The sequence below is a fragment of the Protopterus annectens genome, chromosome 3.part1 (genome assembly GCF_019279795.1).
Source record: "Protopterus annectens isolate FY-2018-M chromosome 3.part1, PAN1.0, whole genome shotgun sequence".
NCBI lineage: Eukaryota > Metazoa > Chordata > Ceratodontiformes > Protopteridae > Protopterus > Protopterus annectens.
In genome coordinates this window covers 1,442,035,659-1,442,055,975 of record NC_056732.1, presented here as the reverse complement: position 1 = coordinate 1,442,055,975, position 20,317 = coordinate 1,442,035,659, and the positions used below count along the sequence as shown (strand labels likewise).

Here is a 20,317-nt window from a genome sequence, read left to right as displayed (position 1 = left end):
CGTAAAACAAATAAAAAAATAAATACGTAAATGGCATAGGGGCAAACCCCCCTACTTAAATATACCAACTCCGAGACTGCACTACCTTGTAAACGGAAATCTCCCCTTACGGAGATTTCCATTTACTTGCATGATGTTCTTGACTTTCAATATTGTCGTGCAGACACTATCAGACTCTATATTGTCAGCTTACAACAATGGGAGGTAGACCCTAACGCGACGGCAGGAAAGGGTGGGAGGTTGAGAAAAGAAATTCAAAGAAGAGAGGGGGATCCACTCAAAGCCAATACTGGAGCTCTTTAGGAAACTTTATCTTAGTAACTTAGAGAGGTGACAACAATGGGAATTGAAAAGCAATGGAATGCAACTTCACTGAGCTACAAGGTCAATGACCGTAGGCAGGTTAGAATTTGAGAAACTCTTAAGGTCTCAGTGTGGGATGGAGCAGCTACAAAGACCAAAGGAACAGACAGCACTAGAATGCAATTTTAAGGAGGTAAATAAGCAGCAGGACATAAAACTGTAGGAGCAAAACTGGAACATCAACACTGTAAAAGCAAAGATCCTGGAGCAGAAAAAAAAACAATGCTTTCACTATTGAAATCCTACTACAATACACAGTTTAAGGCAACAGGCTCTGCAGAAACTTAGCAGTAACACTGTTTATGGAAAAATGCAGTAAAATTACTAAAATCTGAAATCTAGAGGTAGTACACACAGTTCTTCCACAACTGTGAATGAAAGAAGACTAAGGCACGGCAGGTTTTAAAATATGGCTAGCTTTTAGAAGTAATTCTACTTGTAGAGACAGAAGTGCAGTGTCCCCAACTCAGACAGACCAGACTACCCCTACTGCCACTAGTGGAATAATCCCAAGTCTTCTTAATGTAAAAAACACACAAAGTTCAGCACCAAGTGAAAAGCTAACAGAAACCAGCAGCAAGTGCACTAGAAAACAAAAGCACTTTACAACTTAAAATTCAAGTTATGGCCTTTGTCAACTATAAGGCAGCCAGATAAAATACAAAACTGATAAACATTATGACCAGTTTTAACGAATGCACACACAATGAAAAGCTTGCAAACACAGCAGAGGCAGGCCACAACAATGTCAGCTAACACTTCTTAGCAAACCAAAAAGGTCCTGAAAGAAAAACAAACAGTCTGAACAGTAAAAAGAGCTACTCCCATAAAGCAGGTTTACTACACTCAGTTCAAAATCATAGAAAATGCAGACAGGGCACCTTCTTATTTCCTAGATTTTCCATCATCTTGCTCTGTTAGACAACACAAATATTTTATTTGCATCTGTTTTTGAGGACCATGAAAGTCCAACTGGCCAAAGTCCATTTTCAGCAGAGTCCTACAGATAGAAGCTCTAGAAGATTAATTTGTTCTGTTAGGAGTATCTTAAATGTTTCACAAAGGCAGATTATACAGATGGTTCTCAAGACGTCTACATACAAACAAATAATTATGTAGCGATATTATACAAAGACAATAGAGATACTTCTTCTGTGAGGACATTCACGATATTAAACTTAAAGTATAAAACATTTAGTATGCAAACAGTTTGATGTGCAACATATGTGACAAGCAGACATTATTAGATCCAGCTTAAGACATAGGTAAGGACGGTTACACTATAGATGTCAGGAATAAACAGAACTAATGTAAGAAATCAGAAATATTAGCTGGTAGGTAGATAACAGCTGGTAGGCAGATAACAGTTAAAGTTAGAAGGGAGGAGAGGCACTGTATAGCTTATGAATCTAGGACAGTGGAGCAAGAATACTAGGGTAGATACTGACACAGAACCTGGTTATAACACAGTGGTGGAAAGTACTTGAAGGAAGTGAATAAAGTAGGTCAGAAAGAAATTGTAATGTTAAGTGAAGATCAAGATAGGCAGGTAATTGAGGAGGAGTGCTAGAAAGGTTTGTTGTGTGGAAGATTATACACGTGTATGTTACTGTTCTTAAGATCAGACACTTTGGAGGCACCTTAACTCAAGCCAATACATTTAAAGGATCTTTAATGAGGAATTAAGAGAGAACATACAACTTTGCACCAATATTTTATTCAACACACTGAAGGGTGGAAAGCCCCAAACTGTAAGAAACAAGCTTTTCATCAAAAAGGTAAGAAAAGAGCTTTTATTTCAATTTTGCTTTAATATTTCAGTTGTATTTACAGCAGCCTGTATGGTGATACTTTTTTGTACCTTTCTGCATTTTAATGTGCTTTTATCCAAAAAAATTTTGTTTGCATTTTTCTAACTTGTTGTAGAACATTAGTCTTGTAGCATCATTTGCAATTGTGGGAGAATTGTGAATTATTGCATGTTCTGATGTTTACTGATTTCTACTTAATCTCCCCAAGTAGAATTACTTATAAAATTTAACTTTGTTATTTGAGCTCAGTCTTGATCCTTAGTCTTATAGTTTCAATCACAATTTGAAAACAGCCTAGGCTTAGTAATATTTAGATCTAATGAAATGAGTCATCCTAACCAAACTTTTGATCAAAGTTGTTGTCACTTAGTTGATCAATTGAGAGTATACTTACAGGATTAACAATATACTTATAGTCTGGTCACTGTCGCCACCATTTTGTTTCCCACTGGATTATCCGGTGGTAGCGTTGTCGCCTCACAGTAAGACGCTGTCCGGTTCGATCCTCAGCTAGAGCGTCTTCTGCGTGGAGACATGCGTGAATGGGTGTACCTTCGTTGAAGGTTGTGCGTCAGGCCTGGCAAGCGTAAAAATCAACTGCCAATCATTACCGGACCGGAGTTCCGCTGTGGCGACCCCTAACCAGGAAAAGCCGAAAGACACAAACAAACTTATCCTTCTTGAAGTTCATTCACAGTTGTGGGAAAATTATGAACTTCTGCAGGACCAGACCCTCATTTAGCCATTTATTATTGAATTTACCAGTAATGTTACTTATGGAAAATGTCTGTCTGGTTGGGTGCCTTAGAATGTAGTTTGAATTACAACAGTGGCAGTACTGTCATTTTTGCTGCAGGATTTGTGATTCTGTGCTGTACAGCCGTTTACATTCCAGTTTTGCTGAGAGAGTCATATTCTGCTTATCATATGTCCGCTTAAAATTGCATTTCAGTGTCTGTCTGTTCTTGTGGCTACAACATTACACCCCACGCTGATCCATTAAATACTGCTCCCTACTGTTTACACATTATCTTTTGGAGTGGGAGCAGTGAAAAGCTGTAATAAAGTTCCTGAAATTCTAACATAACCGGGGTCACTGAACTGCAGCTCACAGTCATAGGTCTAAGAGAACTATAATTTTCTACAGGTTCTGAAGTCGCAGAGCTCCAATACTGGCTTTATTTGATTGGATCCCTCTCTAGCTCATCTGCTATATCTTGCACAGAGCTGCACATACCCAAGGTCTTTAATTCAAGACTCTGACTGGAAAGCTATGAACTGTGAGAAATGAGCTTTTCATCAAAACAGGGGAAGAAAATCACATTGTTCCGAGTGCTCAGTGCATCGCTGCTCAGACTCTCTTTACAGTGGGCATGTCTGTGTAAGAGCTTTTCTCACCTGTAAAACAGAGACCTGCAAAATCTAAATAAACTTAGAAACCCAGGTCTGAGACTCAAATAACCTAAGCCAAGTGCAAACACACCTTGGGCTGCAGCACACCCCCAGACATATTAACTATTTCGCCATGAAGTAAGTCCACCCATTTTCCTAAACAAACTGGACTCCAGGCAATTAATCACTCCTGCCCCCCCCCCCATCCTAGTCATTCCTGTCAAAATCATGAACCAGCACTTCCCACCTCTATTGCCAGCTTGACCGAGATGGCTATCTTAAGTTATGAATTGTCTCATGCTGTCCATCATCAACTACTCATACTGAGTTGACAGATACACATATATAATGTCCTTTGAGGCAAAAATCACATACAGTACACTCAGACAACAAAATCATCAGCAGTACACACCACACCTCACAATACAAGTAATCTAGCATAAGATGAGCTTGCCTAAACCTCAAAGACCTCCAAAATGCAAGACATGCATAAAGCACACTCAGCAAGTTAATTCTACCACCCCATATATCACAAGGAGTCCCAAAAGTCACAGATGCCGTGCCCGAGAGGAAAGAGTGATTATTAGTTGCTTGTCTGGTGGCAGGATCCATTAGATCACACATACACTGATGTCCTTGAACAGCAAGTACCAGTATGACTCTGCCACAGTACATGTGGGTGTCAATGACCTGATGTACATCCTTAGACTACATGAAGAGGGACATGATGCAGATCTCAAACAAACAGTTTGTCCCAGGCAGACATGAGCCTAGCACTGAGCAGCACTCCATCTTTTTCAAGGCTACTGCAACAATACAAGCAAAACTAAATGACTTCATTGTCCAAGTTTTTCGTCATTCATTCATTCATTCATTCGAAGGCAGTCCAATATTTTTCAGCCTGTGAGGACATGATCAACAGATGACTCTACTTCACCAAGGATAGCCTGCATCTTTCCCCTCTAGGGTTTTGATTACTGGTAAAGACACTGTACACCTCCCATAGTGCCTTTTTAAGCAATGCTAGCCTGTGAAACTTACCGAAGAAAACAAAGAAAAATATGAAGGTGTTACTGGTCAATGCTAAGAGCCTAAACAAGAAACATCACTCCCTGCAAACCTTCTTCATCCTGGAGGATGCAGCCACCTGTGCAGAGACTGAGACATGGTTTAAGATGGCACTCCTGCTGTGCACAGCTATAATGCCTTCCACACATTCAGACTAGCTACTGCACAGGAGGGAGAAAAAAAAAAGGTAGCGGTGTCTCAAACTTCATCCAGAAGAGACTCATATCAACGCTGATAAAGCAACATGATGTACTTGTGCTTCATGTCCAAAAAACCACCAGAAAGGTCCTGTACCATATATTACCCAACTATAGAATTCCATGTAAGATCCAAGAGAGCCACAACACCTATCTACAGGAACTGGAATCACAATATTAAACCCAATACTATTCCTAGATGATACTATCCAACTACAGAATGGTAAAAAAATCTCCAAAAATGGTAAAAAAATTTCTCCAAAGCCAACTTCATGCTTCTTAAGACAGAAGTGGTGAACTTCATGACACCCATGCAGATGGGCACTACAGTTACAACTGCTGAATCCTACACAAATGCACTCTATAAGCACTTACACGAGTGCATGGATCGTGTTATCCCAAACAGAACCAAGACACTATCCTCCAAAAAAAGAAAGCCAATCTGGTCGTCCCCTGCCATAAACAAACTGTGCAACAGAAGGAAGAAACTGTTGCAAAAGAGAGAGTAAAATCCCATGAGTGGAGGAGCTCCCTGGTCAGCCTCAGTAAGAAGCGGAGATCCCTTATACGATCCTCCAAAGCTAGCTACGAAAACAAAATTACCACTAATTCTAAGAACAACCACAAAGCATTCTATAGCTATGTCAAGAATCTCGATGGCAACACCCAGATCTGCTCCGAGTTACAGCACAACGGCACAAAAATTACAGAACCAACCGATATTGCCAACATCCCGGCAGATGGGTTCAGTGCTAACTTTGCCCCCCCACCCCCTAAAGGGCCCATATCTATATAGGAAGAATGCAGAGTCCCTGTAATCACAACTATGCAGGTAAAAGCTGCACTCTCTAAAGCCAAAAACACAGCATCCATGGGACTGGACAACATCCCAGGCCGTGTTTTACACAAACTTCAGAACGAACTGGCTCCCCACTAAAGCACCATGTTCAATAATAGCCTCGCATCAGGCTTTGTGCCACTGAATGGCGCACAGTAACAGTTATCCCACTCCACAAAGGGGGAACCACCACTGATCCTGGGAACTAATCGACCTATTAACCTGACGAGCCTGGTCTGCAAGACCATGGAACGTATCATCATGGAAATCATAAACAAAGACATTGGTAACCACCAAACTCTGGATCCCACCCAGTTCGGGTTTGTGAAAGGCCGATCATGCCTCCTGAACCTGATCGACTTCTTTGAGGCAGTCACCAAAGCCGTAGAGGAGGGTAAGGTGGTTCACACAGCCTATCTTGACCTCGCCAAGGCTTTCGACACCATCCCCCATTTTGGAATTATAGCTAAACTCACTAAACTAGGTATAAATCCCTGCATCACAAGATGGGTTGCCAACTGGCCCACTGACAGAACCCACACTGTAAAAGTTGCAGACTCCAAATCTGACCTCAAAGCAGTGACAAGTGGAGTACCACAGGGTTCCATCCTGGGACCTCTCCTGTTTGGTATCTACTTCTCTGAAGTACAGGCCAACACAGAAGGCCTCTGGCTAACGAAGTTCACATATGACTGCAAACTAGGAGCCATAGTCAAGTCCCCAAATGATATGGACATCCTACGGGCCTCGCTGAGACAGATGCCTGGAGTCACAGCCATGGCCTCAAGCTCAATGCCAAAAAGTACAGCGTCATCTCCTTTGGTAAAAACTCTGTACCCATGAACTACCACATAGGCAGCAATCTACTTAACACCGACTGTGTGATGAGACCTTGGGACCCAGGTGAACATTAGTCTCTCCTTTGATAGTCACATCGCCACAGTAGTCAGGAAGTCCTTCTACATGGCACACCTCATCATAAAAGGGTTCTCATCCAGGAAAGAGGTCACTGTTCCCCAACTAGACAGTCATTAGACCCATTATAGAGTACAATGTCCCTTTTGGAATGTACCTCACAAGACATCTGCAGCAGCTGGAAAGGCCACAGAAGTACCTCACAAAGAGGATTACTGGCCTCAAACAAATGCCCTACACTGACCGCCTCAAAAAACTCCAGCTTTACTCCATAGCATATCACCTACTCCAAGGTGATCTCTGCCCAACATATAAAGCTATGTCAAACCCAGAGCTGTTGGACAGGCTACACCTAAAGAAATCCGAATCCCTCCGAGCTACACGCTCTAGGGACCTAAACCTTGTCACCACAATAAACAGGACATGCTGGAGGGATAGATTCCTGTCCCAGAGTCTTCCCATACTCTGGAACAGGCTACCCATCTACGTCAAGCAAAGTTCTTCATTAGCACTCTTAAAGAAAAATCTTGATGAGTGGATGGGAAATAGGAAATACACCCCGGGGATCACTTCTGTCTCTCTGCTCGACAGTGGCACAGGAAAATAACTTTCATGGGTAGTGTAAGCCAGGGAACCTTGTTGGCTAGGCTTACGTAGGCCCTTGGGCCGATAGCCTAGTACCTACCTATGAACACAAATGCCCTGGGACAGTTAGAGTACCCACTACGGGATCACTATCTTGGATCCTCTCAATAATATGGAGGAATCTTTCTCCATGCCTTGTTTATCTTCATCACTTGTTAGGTCTGACCATAAGGCCATCTCCTTTGTCATAAAATTGAAACCAGAGATGCCTTCCACCAAAGGTACCTTTCCAACTTTCTCTTAGGCAAACTACCTACTCCCCAAGTGCTGCACTGGAAAGCTTCAAATCCTCACCAAACCCAGTTAACTCCACTGAATACGAGAAAACGTACACCAATACACTATACCAGCAGTTAAACAACTGCACAGAAGCAGATGTACCCTGTAGGAACAGGATGAGGAAAACCCCAGAAACAACTCCCCCAAGGTAGAATAATATCAACAAGTTTTAAAATAAATGAAAATACTTTTTGATCAAAATTCTATTATTCTCAGAATGGTAGACCCATGTCATTGAAACTAACAAAACTCAGGAACAAAAAATCCACCAAAGCAAAATATGAGCCTAAGACAGCTACCATGGCCAAAGACATTCACAATGCTTTTTTTAGTTATGTTCGTAATCTCAGGAGTAAAATGCACTGATCTGATTGTGAATGAAGTTACCTACATACAGAGGTAGAAAATACAACAAACCTACTTGCCTCTAAATTCAGCTCAAACTTTAAGCCTCTTTCCTCTCCATCAACCCCACAAGATATAACTGCAATTAACTCATCTCCAGCTATCACACAGTCCTAATATCACCATCATAAGCTAAAAATATTGCTTCAATGAGTCCTGATAATACCCCTTGATGCATCTTAAACAGCATGAAGCACAATTTAATCATCCAACCCCAAACAACAATACAGGTTTTGTACCAAGCAAATGAACAGCTACAGTCATTCCCCTGCTTAAGGGGCAACATTCCACAGACGCAAGCAATTGCAGACCCATAAGTCTGACTAGCTTCAAATGCAAAGCTATAAAATGCTTACTGTGGAAGTCATCTATAAGGACATAGGGAACCTCCACAAAACGGGACCCATCTCAGTTTGGATTAGACAAGTGCAGGTCATGCTCTCAATATGGTGGACGTTTTGAAAAGGTCACCAAAGCAATGGAGGTAGAATGGTACACACTACCTACCTCAACTTGGCCAAAGCTTTTGACACAATCCTCCACTCAGGCACAGTTTAAAAAAAATGATGCTAAATAAATGAGAATAAATCTCTACATCACCTACTGGATTGTCAACTAGCTCACAGATAGAATGTAGGACATCAAAACATGGAAAGCTACATCTACAAAAAGACCTATCGCTAGTGGAGTCCCCCAGAGTTTAGTGCTGGAACCTCCAGTGTTTAGAATTAACTTCTCTGAAATAAAAAAAAAATACCAAAGGGCTTTGGCTAACTATTTCTACACATTACTGCAAACTAGGAGCAGTTACTGAACCCCCAAATGACTTCAACATCCTGCAGGAAGGTTCACACAAATAACCGGTGCCCAAATCATACACTGAACCCAAATGCCAAAAAGTGCATTATCATACATTTTGGGAACTTATCTACCCTGCGGAGCAACTACAATAACAATATGCCCCTAAGAGTCTATCAGGATTTGGGAAGTTACACGGACAGTGACCTAACTTTAGACCAACATGTGTTCAGTGTTGAAAGAATGTCCTTCGATACCATGCAGCTTGCAAACAGACTGCATCTGGACATAGAGAGGTCATTGTGCCGCTTTCCTCAAGGTTCATTAGGCCAATCATTGAGTATAATGCCCCCTTTAGCATGCATCTGTCCAGATGCACTCAACAAATGGAAAACCCACAGGAATACAATATCTAAACAGTATGTTGTATATGGACCAACTCAATGCCCTGTTATAGTCTGCACCTACAAACTGCTAAAATGTTACTTTTGGAGGATGCCTTACATGCCAGACATGTCAATACTGACGAACCTGCTGCACAAGTTAAATAGCATTGGAAATGCCCAGTCCAGGAATCAAAACCTGTTCTGCAACATTAACAGAAATGCTACAAGGGGACATGTACATCTTGCACAGGAGGATACCACTGCTCTGGAACAGTATTCCCGTCCACATAAAGTAAAGATCATTCCCGTCCATATTCAAGCACAACTTGGATACACGGATGGGCGATAGTACAGGGGGCATTCTTGAGGCAAATTGTCTACTAATGGGTGGAGGCACCAACTAAAATGCTTTATCCCATGCATGGGTCCCCTCAAATTATCTATGGTATGATCCCAGTTACAGACACACAGTAATGCTGTAATCACTACTCAGTGCTTGGTTCTGCAGTTCGGTTCCCATCTGGGGTGCCTTCTGTGTGGAGTTGACACTGTTTTCTTGTAACACCTCAGCTTTCCCACCCCCATGTTTCCTCCCAAACTTGAACACCGTGGGGGTATGTTCACTAGTAATTGGTCAAGTTAGTAGTAGGTGAGAATACATCCAGAGACAGACTGACATTCCATCCAAGTTACCAGAACAGGCTTCCATTCCCCTTGTGACCACGAATAGGGAAATCGCAGATGTTGAAAAGTTAATAAAATTTACGTCTCATAAGGCAGAAAGAGCACTACAACACAGCGTGATTTTCCACTGTATTATATAACCAAGACATTTTCAAAGTTTCAAGGTGGAGCTTTCCTTTAAATGCCAAAACACTAGTTAAGTAGCTCCGAGGCTATTTTGAATGCATCTTGCCAATATGGTTAATCATCATGGCATTTTTGTTTTATACAGAGCATTTCCTGATAGTTTGGACAATGTTTTCTGTTTTAGGAGTTAAAGAAATGAAAAATGTACTTTTGGTGTTTCAATGTTGAGTTTTTCTTTAATTGCCAAATACTTCCACTGAACAATAGTTAAATAGTAGCTTACCTGCTTCTATTTGGTTTTGTAAAATTAGTGATAAGCTAACAAACGTATCCTTCCCAGTTTAATTACCTACCTGCAGATCCATTTTTGATAGGACAGCACTTTTTATATGAAACTGTTTTTCTGATCCAGTGTAATTTTACTTTGTGTTGTAAGGAAAAGGTTTTATGACATTACCATTCATATTGTTGTACATTTACACAAAATATACTATAATCTAAAAAATAAAAACCTAACTTTGTCCTGCTTATCTCCATTACTGGGCTACCTCATCCATAATTATATAAATTATGTTAAGTATCCCTGACTTTAGCCACATCCCTCATTTTTCAAGGGCTTTGACCCAGATTCTCTTCTCCAGAGGTCAATTAGTATACCTTTAGGAAAGGACACAATACCATCCTTGCCCTTCTTGTAATTACTGACAGTTTGCACTTCGTCATGGATGGATGCAGTACAATTAACTTTGGTAATCTTTGTTGATATAACAAAGGCATTTGATTCGGTGAACCAAGCCCTCCTGGTTAATAAGCTGTCGATCAATGGTCTTATTCCACTGCAGTACAGAGGAATCAAGGCCCATCTCCATAATGGGCACTTCTATATAGTTTCTAAAAAACATCAATCTTACTTGTACTTAAATCAGACAGCTTCTCAAGATTCAGTTCTAGAAATTCTGCGCTTTTCACTCTGCTGACTCCCTACTGGTATAATAAACCTGCTATTCAATACCAACAGCTTGCATATTTGGTCCAATGATATCTCCCTAACTCTTACTGCAAAACCTCTCAATATTAGCTTAACTCCAACTATGAATGTCCCTAGGTAAGCTAGACCTTAGAGTTAACCTGAAAAGTCCAGAATATGCTTTCTGGAACTCCAAAACATCTCAGCCTGCACAAACAGGTATAGCACATCCCAGTCTCGGACATTTCTCCAGAGAACAATTAGACCTTTAAGCACCTGCACTTAAGGCTGGACAAATTGTCTCTTACCTTCACATCCACATACACATACATAGGGTAGGGAACAAAATCAATTTCACATTGCATGCAAGATATACTGAACTGGAAAAGGTCTGTCTTCCTACATTCAAATATACCGTGACAATTGCCAGAGTTACCTCCACAAACAAGAAGCTGCAGACATTGCAGAACAAAATTTACAGACCTATTACAGATACACAGCAGAAACAAAACACCGTGAGAAAGGTCGATTCCCAGTCATGCTCCTGGGGGGGTTGGGGACAGGATACATGTACAATGAGGCCAATGCATTCCCCATCATGTTACAAGGGGGATAAACAAGACACATGTACCCTGAGGTCCATGGATTCCCATCACACTCCTAGTGAGATCAGGGTATATGTACCCTGACAATCACAGTCAATACTTCAGCTCTCAGATGCCTATCATGGTGGATCTCACTCCCTACCACCATCATATTGCAACCAATATTGGCTTCTCGCAGCACAAACAAATAGTTTATTTTATGAGCTACCTAATAAGTTAGTCTAATCCTATGTTGTTCAACTGTACACATCTTTGCAGAAATGTCCAAATTTTTGCTTCATGTTTTTGGTCCATTTTTCATAAAAGTGTAGTTTCTAGCAAATCATTAAATATTTAAGTCAGAAAATGACATATGTTTGAGTTTCGGACTTCATACCCTTCAGAAAATGCAAAACCTGTTGTTCCATCTACTTTCCTAGTTTGTAACAGCAATATTTAAAAAATTACCCAATTTTTGGGCCTTTGTCCCACCACTATTTATGGCTTTGTCCCGCTTTCTTGTACTAGGTATTTGAGACATGGGTCACAGGTTCTAATGGCTGTGCACTCTATGAGGACTGTTAATAGAACTGTCTTATATACTTGCTCACTGACTCTACCTATACTACAAATTAGGTAAGCCTAATGCTGTTACTGCAAACTCACTATACACATTACTCTTGCTGTAACAAGGCCATGACAGGAGAGAGGTCAGTTTGGTCCAGTTCATCCACAACTAACAAGCATTTTACATACACACATTTACATGTGTACATACACAAAATTATATGTTTGTTTACAGACGTGTGTGTGCGTCTCTACATACATATGTATAAATATGCATACGTATGCACGTGAACACACACACACACAAATCCTCTAGTATATTATAACCTGGGACTACACAACCAAAGGCATGCCTGTTACACAAAGTATGTCTGAACATGATGTACCATCAAGGTTAGACCCCACTTTCCTTATTATTCTGTCTCACCCATCCCCATAACCCAGTTTAAGTCAACTCTACTGTACTGCATCACCTCTCCATACTACTTCCGTCAGGAAGTTACCAGACACTATTAAGATATCTGCTTCTTCGGTCTTTTTCTCCCCATTTTTCCTGCTAATTTCTGTCTTCCCTCGTAATGGGCCAGCTTCCCCTGCCCCAATGTGCATATTCTCCCAACAAAATTCTTCATCAATAGGTGCCATTCTCATCTCACTATTCTACAGCTGGCTCCCACTCAACAACCTGAAAGAAACAAACTTTATTCATCTTTCTTTACTCTTCAGTATCTTTTAAAATGTCTCAATGCTGACTTCAAAGTGCTCTGATCCTTATATGTAGCACTTACTATACAACATAAACTACACATTCTTAAAGATACTGTGCATCAAACCCATTGACACTGTTCAAATCCAAAACACACTCTCCATTTCCATTACCTACCCACAGTAATTAGTCTCTCTCTCTCTCTCAAATACTAACTAACCAAACTGTATGTTTCAATGTCATTTGCCACTGCAAAGAAATGTCTTCACCTCACTAGTTTCTAGTAAACCCACTACACTTGAAGCATATCTGTCAAAAATGATTGCTTGCTATCCTTCTCCAAAAGGTCAAACACACACTTACTATATTTTCAAAGTTGTACCGAAGAGATATCCCCACCAAAAAAAGAACCAGGGAGAATGAAAAATCAGAAATGGATCTGACATGTCATCTCCATTATGCGAGAGGAGTAAAGTTAAAGATGCTAGGCCAAGTGGGGAACTGGCTGCCATAACAATTTTAATAATGCCTCTGGGGAGAGGACTCCTCATAGAAGCTCTAAGTAAACACTGGAGTGCAAAAGTCCAGACAACTGAAATTCAACACAAACAAGATTGGAGAGATGCACTTTAGCTGTAGAATATTGTGACTGTGCCACAAAATTTGAGGTGTTCCACTAGAATTCACAGAAAAGAAAAAATACTTGAAAAAAGTTGACACCTCAAAAAAATAAATTATCAGTAGTAGTGTTTGGAGAACTGTAGAAAAGTGAATTATTAGAAGTACTTTAAGATGGCAATGGAAAGGCTAGCAGAATGCTTAAAGTGCAGTGGGCAGGTAAGCAGATTCCAAGATAGCAGTTTTCATACCTTTCTACAGCGATTTAGGGAGACTTCACTACACAAAGAACAATTTAATCATTTCTTAACTGAAATGACCTGCAGTCAGACTTTTTTTTTTAAGCCATGACTGAGCACAAGAGCAAGGATGAATGTAATATATATGGGCAATTTAGAGCAGCCTACTCACCAACTCTTACAGTTTAGCACAGAAGATTAAGGATACGAGCTGCTAGTAAGCTTTGTATTATAATCCAGGGTTTGAGTCCTTCAAGTATCTATTTGCCTTAGCCAGTGTTTCCAGGTCAACTCTGAAAATAGGCTTGTGCCTACTAGGTTTACCCAGCTAATAAATGAATTAAAAAAAAAAAAATAGGGAGTGTGGAAGAAACAAAGACATGAAGACTACCCACGCTACAGGCAAGGCCCACATACATACTTAATAAAAAGCCAGACACAAATGCCAAGCTCTGTCAGGGAATCAGGAGTCTATGTATTTCTGTAGCTTGGTGCGAGTGAGACAGAGAATGTGCTATTCTTTTATACTTGGCAGAGTAAAACAATGAAGGGAATGGAAAAGATTACTTAAGGATAAATGGACTGCAAAATTGAGGGTCGAGAGGAACAGGGATAGATCTAAGGAGAAAATACAGAGGGAGAAGGGAGTTCACGGGTGGCTAGTTAAGGAGAAAAGGTTTAAAACAAAACGAGAAAGTAGCAAAATAAAGGTGAGACACTAAAGCAGACTACCAAAATGAAGAGAGAAACATGCAGTTATGTTTCATGCCAGTACAGACAAGAAAATACAAACAGTAGGTGGGGAGAAAAAACAAGTAGCTTCCTGGTATTACCTGTAGCACACAGGCAGACATTCATGACAGACCAGTGGTCTTTAGTCAACAGTATTGTACATTCTTAAATGGTTCAGAATAGTAGCATTTTTAAGACAAACAAGCAAAACAGGCATAACACAAAATGACAACAGGCAGTTTGTACAGGACATTACGGAGCTGTTAATTGTTTCCTGTAGTCCATGGTTTGATTCCCTTAGGATTTCACTGATCAACGGTTTGATTCATTCAGCCTCCATTGTCTTAAATGTATGACAATTATAGATTCATAGAGGTTTACGAGGCTAATGACCTCAAGGGCCTTTTTAAACCTAGCCATGCATCACAAATCTCTGACGAGTTCTGATACCCTTGATAAGTGTAAGGATGGGCCTGGGAGATGAACCATTTACAGATTACCTGTTTGCATCAGAGACACAGGTGCCAAACCAGGGATGAATTTCCAGTATCACATCCAATTGTCCAAGTTGCACTTGAAATGGATTAGGGAGGAACCCTTGATAAGTGTAAGGATGGGCCTGGGAGATGAACCATTTACAGATTACCTGTTTGCATCAGAGACACAGGTGCCAAACCAGGGATGAATTTCCAGTATCACATCCAATTGTCCAAGTTGCACTTGAAATGGATTAGGGAGGAACTCTGCTTCACATGGATGGGGAGCCTGTTTCACAGACCGGGTAGTCTCTGGGATACAAACAGTACTACCATAATGGTAGATGTCCTTGCCTTCACTGCTGCAGTATTCCTTATTAATGGGATTCCCTACCATGAAGCCCTCTGTCCAGCCAGTTTACAAAAGTCTGCCATTACTTTAAGGTACACTGAACGTCACCTGCACACTCCTTGCAAACAGTAGGTCATAAAAGTGATGTTCAGGCGTACCATCCTCAGAACAGATTGCCCCAGTAGGAACAGCAGTCCAAGGAAAACCAATAATAATCTGCACAGCCAGGAAGGGAAAAAGACCAGGGGGATGGAGGGAGTGAATACTGCAGCAGTGAAGGCAAGGGCATCTAGCGTTATGGTAAGATTTTACACAACTGTACTATGTCCTTACATTCACTGCTACAGTATTTCTTACTAATGGAAGAGTGACTGCTACAGTATTTCTTACTATTGGAAGAATGCAAAAGCTCAAGAAGAAACCTGGGAGGAGAAAGCAGCAGAGCCCTCCAAGAAGCCATGAAGAATAGCAGCAGCAAAACCAGCTCTAGCTCTGGAGATACCATCCAACTGGTAATGTTTGGTAAAGGTATGCCCAGAAGTCCAGGTAGCAGCTTCAAGAATAGAATTAGCATCTAAGCCTTTGAAAAAAGCACTAGAATAAGCCACAGCTCTAGTGGAATGAGCCTTTACAAAAGGAAGGAGAGAAGGAAGGCTGGCTCTCGCCATGAAAAGTGTAACAAAAAGAAATAGCCTTTGAAATCCAAGTGGAAATAGTTTGCTTGGAAACAGCCACACCTAAAGATCTAGGATGAAAGGAAACAAATAACTGGTCACTTTTCTGATCGCTTTAGTTTTATCCAAATTAAATCTGAGCCGTCTATGCACATCTAAGGTATGCAGCATCCTCTCACTGTCAAGATTGTGGAGAGGGAAAAAAGCAGGCATATTAATAAACTGATTAAGTGACAACTCATTAACCACCTTGGGCATGAAAAAAGAAGTAGTACACAAGGACACCCTGTCTTCATGAAACATCAAAAAAGGTAGACAAGCCATTAAGCGCTTGCAACTCGGACACCCGGATGGCAGAAGTAAGAGCTAACAAAAGAACTGGTCTTCCAAGAACAATGTTGCAAGGAAGCTGAAACAGCAGGCTTAAAAGGAACCAGAGTCAATTTTTCCAGAACAAAATTAAGATCCCAGAGAGGAGGAACAGGTTTCCTGGGAAATCTAATATTAAAGGACACCTTTAAGAAATTGCTTAGCCTCAAATCTAGTAGCTAACAGGGGAGTTAAAGGCAGACACGCAGAAAGAGCGGATAAGTAGGCCTTAATAGAAGAATAGGCCAAACCAGCATTGAGCAACTCACACAAATAAGAAAGAACCAAAGAAACATCTAGGAGGAAAGTGGGCCCAGGTCACAAGAAAGACACCGAATAGAAAACCTCTTCCAAATAAAACAGAAAAGCAGATGTATGGAACAGACCAGCAGTTAAAGCAGCATTCAGACTGGCAGCAAAGAAGTTCTGAGGATGACACACCTGAACATCACTTTTATGCCCTACCATACGCAAGGAGTGCACAGGTGACGTTCAGCATACCTTAAAGCAATGGTAGACTTTTGTAAACTAGCCAGACGGAGGGCTTCACGGCAGGGAATCCCATTAGTTAGGAATACTGCAGTGGCTTTTATGCCCTACCATACGCAAGGAGTGTACAGGTGACGTTCAGCGTACCTTAAAGCAACGGCAGACTTTTGTAAACTAGCCGGACGGAGGGCTTCACGGCAGGGAATCCCATTAGTAAGGGATAATGCAGTGCTGAATGTAAGGACATCGATCTCTCCAGCAGGTCCTATTTATATCACAGGCAAGATTTAAGTCTTTAGAATGGATAAATCTGGTACTGTTTGTTTTGTGGATATGTAGGAGGCCCATCAGAGTGGGGTATGACAATTTTCTGTATGCCAGGCATAGACCTCCTCTCAAAAGCCTGTAGGAGAGAGAATACAGGGATAGGGCCTTGAGGCAGACTGCATAGGACAAACTACTTATGCTCTATATTCTTTTAGTGAGGAACCTCTGTGGACATTCCAGTTGTTGGATATGCCTGGTTAGGTACATACCAAAGGGGGCACTTTACTCAATGATAGGTCCGATGAATAATGCCGAATACAGTGGAACAATGACTTCCTTGGACTTAAATGCCATACTAAACAAGTCACTTAACCAGACAGTGCTCCTGGGCAGAGTCTGAAAAAGGTCCGAGGAGATCAGTGCTCACCTCTGGTTACTAAATAAAATAAAAATAAATAAATAAAACACAGAAGGCTGAGACTGTTTTGAACCCACAGAAGGAAGTATTTTTTGTTGCACAGAGAAAAGAATGGTAAAGTTTCTCTAAGGAAATACTGGGAACCAGTTGCCAATACATAAAACAAATGCTGCCTTTCTAAATGGCAATACTTCCGAAGAGTCAAGGAATCCTGGAACTGACTGCTTCTATATAACACACAATGATGTTTCCTGTTGCCATGACAGCAGAACCATAAGCTTCAGTAAGTAACTGCAATAAAATGAATCATGAAAATGTAAGTCTAGAGACTCAAAAGGGTTCCCCCTCAGCCATTCTGTTTCTAAGAAAAAATGCTTTGTAAGTGGCAGTTAAGTCTGGGGTTTCCTTATCCTCCACTCTATGTGCGACAAAAAAGTTTTGTGACTGCAGCCCTAAATGTTAAAACAGTAGGACTGGCTCGACGTCCTTTTCAGCAGACTTTAAGCCGAGAGTCATTATGCTTAAGAAAATAACCAGGTCATTAACAAATAAAACTAAAATCTGTTTGCAATCAGCATGCTGGTTATGCCATGTCTCCAAACAAGACATCAGTATTAAAGTGTTACATTTCATTTATTCATTTGGTAAACTGGGTGGCTGGCCAAGGACCCTAGTTAGTCACAAGCCATTTCAAAACCATATACAGAACTAGTAATTCTTAACTTCCTTCCACCTCTTTTCTTATCCCTATGTTTGGCTTTAACTCATATTATCCCACTACTAGCTATTTGGACTGCATTAGCAGCTTAACAGAGTATTTTAGTTTTGTAATTGGTTTAACTGTATAACAAAAAAGAAACCCACTGGATAGGAATACTTTGATGTTTGTATAAATGCTTTTTACTTTAATGTTGCATTTATCTCTATACTTGTTGATATGATATTATGCAATACTATTTTTTTTTAACTGTAACTGCCTCCAAGCCTGCACTGAAAATGGGTCTCTGGCCCAGTGGACGTTACTGGTTAATCAATCAATAAATAAAAACTGTACGCCAATAAAGCAGATCATGAAACACTCGACTACATCACAAAATGAGACAGACGAAAAATATGAATTTGGAAAGAAAAAAGCGAAACAGGTCAATTATTATAGTGTGATCAGCTGACATTTAAATTACTACTCAAACATACAATTCCGTCCCACACTATACTGAGAATAACAAAAACGTGTTACTCCAATAATGGTTAACTATGGTTCAGTGTATTACAACACACAGACACTTCGCATTCAGCACTTTCAAATGAGCTACTGTTCTAAGTAAACTTTATGTGACGTCCTTATACCAGGCTGTCTTAGGCCCACGTTGCAGCTGTAAACACCTACCTATGGTCAACAAACATCAAAACAATAAAACTTGAACGTGACCAACTTTAAGACTGATGCTTCAATATTAGAAATTAAGATTAAAATAAAAGTTTGTTTTAAATCTGACTCCCTGAATATTCCAAATAAAGCAAATTTAACCAACGTACAGAAAATGAACGAGATGAATGATGACAACAGAAGATGCCGGATCCTGCAAATGTATCAAATACAAAGCTTAAAACTGCCAAGCTGTTAATTTTGGGCAGAAAGGTAATCCATAACAACGGCATACAGCAGAGGAAAGTACACGACTATTAGCATTGTACTGTTGCTAGAAAGCAATGCATTGTGTGTCCATACTCGGGACACTAGAGTGAACAGGCTACAGCTAGAGGTTTAGTAAAGCGCTTTATTTTCCTAAATAATCAGACCGTAACAACATGACTGCAAATATGTGAGCCTTAGAGGTAACTATCCAAGCATACAGGGACTGAGAAAATTTACCCAGACGGTTTCAGAAGAGCACTCACCCACTTCACTTCAGAAGCCCATTTCTGTTTTCATCTTATAAGGGTGCTCTACGCTGAAGAGACCTGCTAAACCATACGAAACACAACGTTAAAGGGGCGGGGGACTAAGTAATGATATATACTTCAACTCGGTGTTTATTTACAACGCTTTCATCTCCCAGTGATGCAATAAGCAATTTCAGAATATTTAGGACATGCTTTCTCCATGACCTAATCAAAAGCAGCACCTTCACCTGAGCAGAAACCACAAAGCCTACGTCTACCTTGGCTTTCGTTAACATCGCTGCTTGGCCAGCTATCTCCCCTTGGCGTCTCCTCTCACAGTCTTTGTCTGGAAATAGGTACACCTACCCTTTGGAATGTTCATTCTCGTCTTCGTTGTCTCCGTCAATCCCACAAGTGTCTTGGTCATCCAGCTCGAGGCTTTGCTGACTAGCGGCTGACTCGCTGTCCTCCGCCATCATGAGCGAGAAATGCGACTGCGGGAGAGCGGTGTATGAAAGAGACGGGGACCGACTTGCGGGGGAATGGAGGAATGAAGCAGCTCCCTCTAGCCAATGTCCTCCTCCGTCTTCCACTAAGACTAGACTTGTTAGGGACCCCTATAGCACTTAAACAATTCCCCTTCAATGCTTAAAGTCGTAGATAAGGCATTTCCGTTATTTTTTCGTCTGAGGAAAAAACAATTCGATAACCAAGAGCAGGCTAAGAGTCAATAATATGTATCTTGTATAATTTATCAATTATAAGGAAAAAATAAAGAAAATACAACTACATCCATTTTGGACCAGTGACATTCCTGCGAGGTGGGTCGTCACGTTGTATGTGTGTAATATATATGTATATGCGTGTGTGTAAAATAAAATGAAAAGTGGTCTTTTGTGATTGATTTTGAATTGAGTTTGGGAGGCATAAAGTGCCAGGCTTTATTGGCAGCCGCTGCTTTCCAGCATCCGCATTTAGTCTTGGAAGAACTGCGTATAGGTTTGTTAAAACAAGTATTTTGTTAGTTTATTCTCTTTTTAGTTGTATATAATTACATCTTTGGCATAC

The 20,317-nt window shown here is 40.7% G+C and overlaps 1 protein-coding gene across 3 annotated transcripts in view; it reads right to left on the bottom strand.

Moving 5' to 3' along the window:
* NMT2 (N-myristoyltransferase 2) overlaps positions 1 to 20,030 on the bottom strand; it is a 1,198,504-nt gene extending 1,178,474 nt beyond the window's left edge. The window contains exon 1 of one of the 3 annotated variants that reach the window (XM_044067506.1): positions 19,616 to 20,030. In XM_044067506.1, coding sequence (XP_043923441.1) covers positions 19,616 to 19,728 — 113 coding nt within the window. In that variant the 5' untranslated portion in view covers positions 19,729 to 20,030. Of the gene's footprint in view, positions 1 to 19,264; positions 19,315 to 19,615 lie in introns of those variants that run through there. The other 2 variants (XM_044067507.1, XM_044067510.1) reach the window with 2 other exon arrangements.
* Between the last annotated feature and the right edge of the window lie 287 nt (positions 20,031 to 20,317).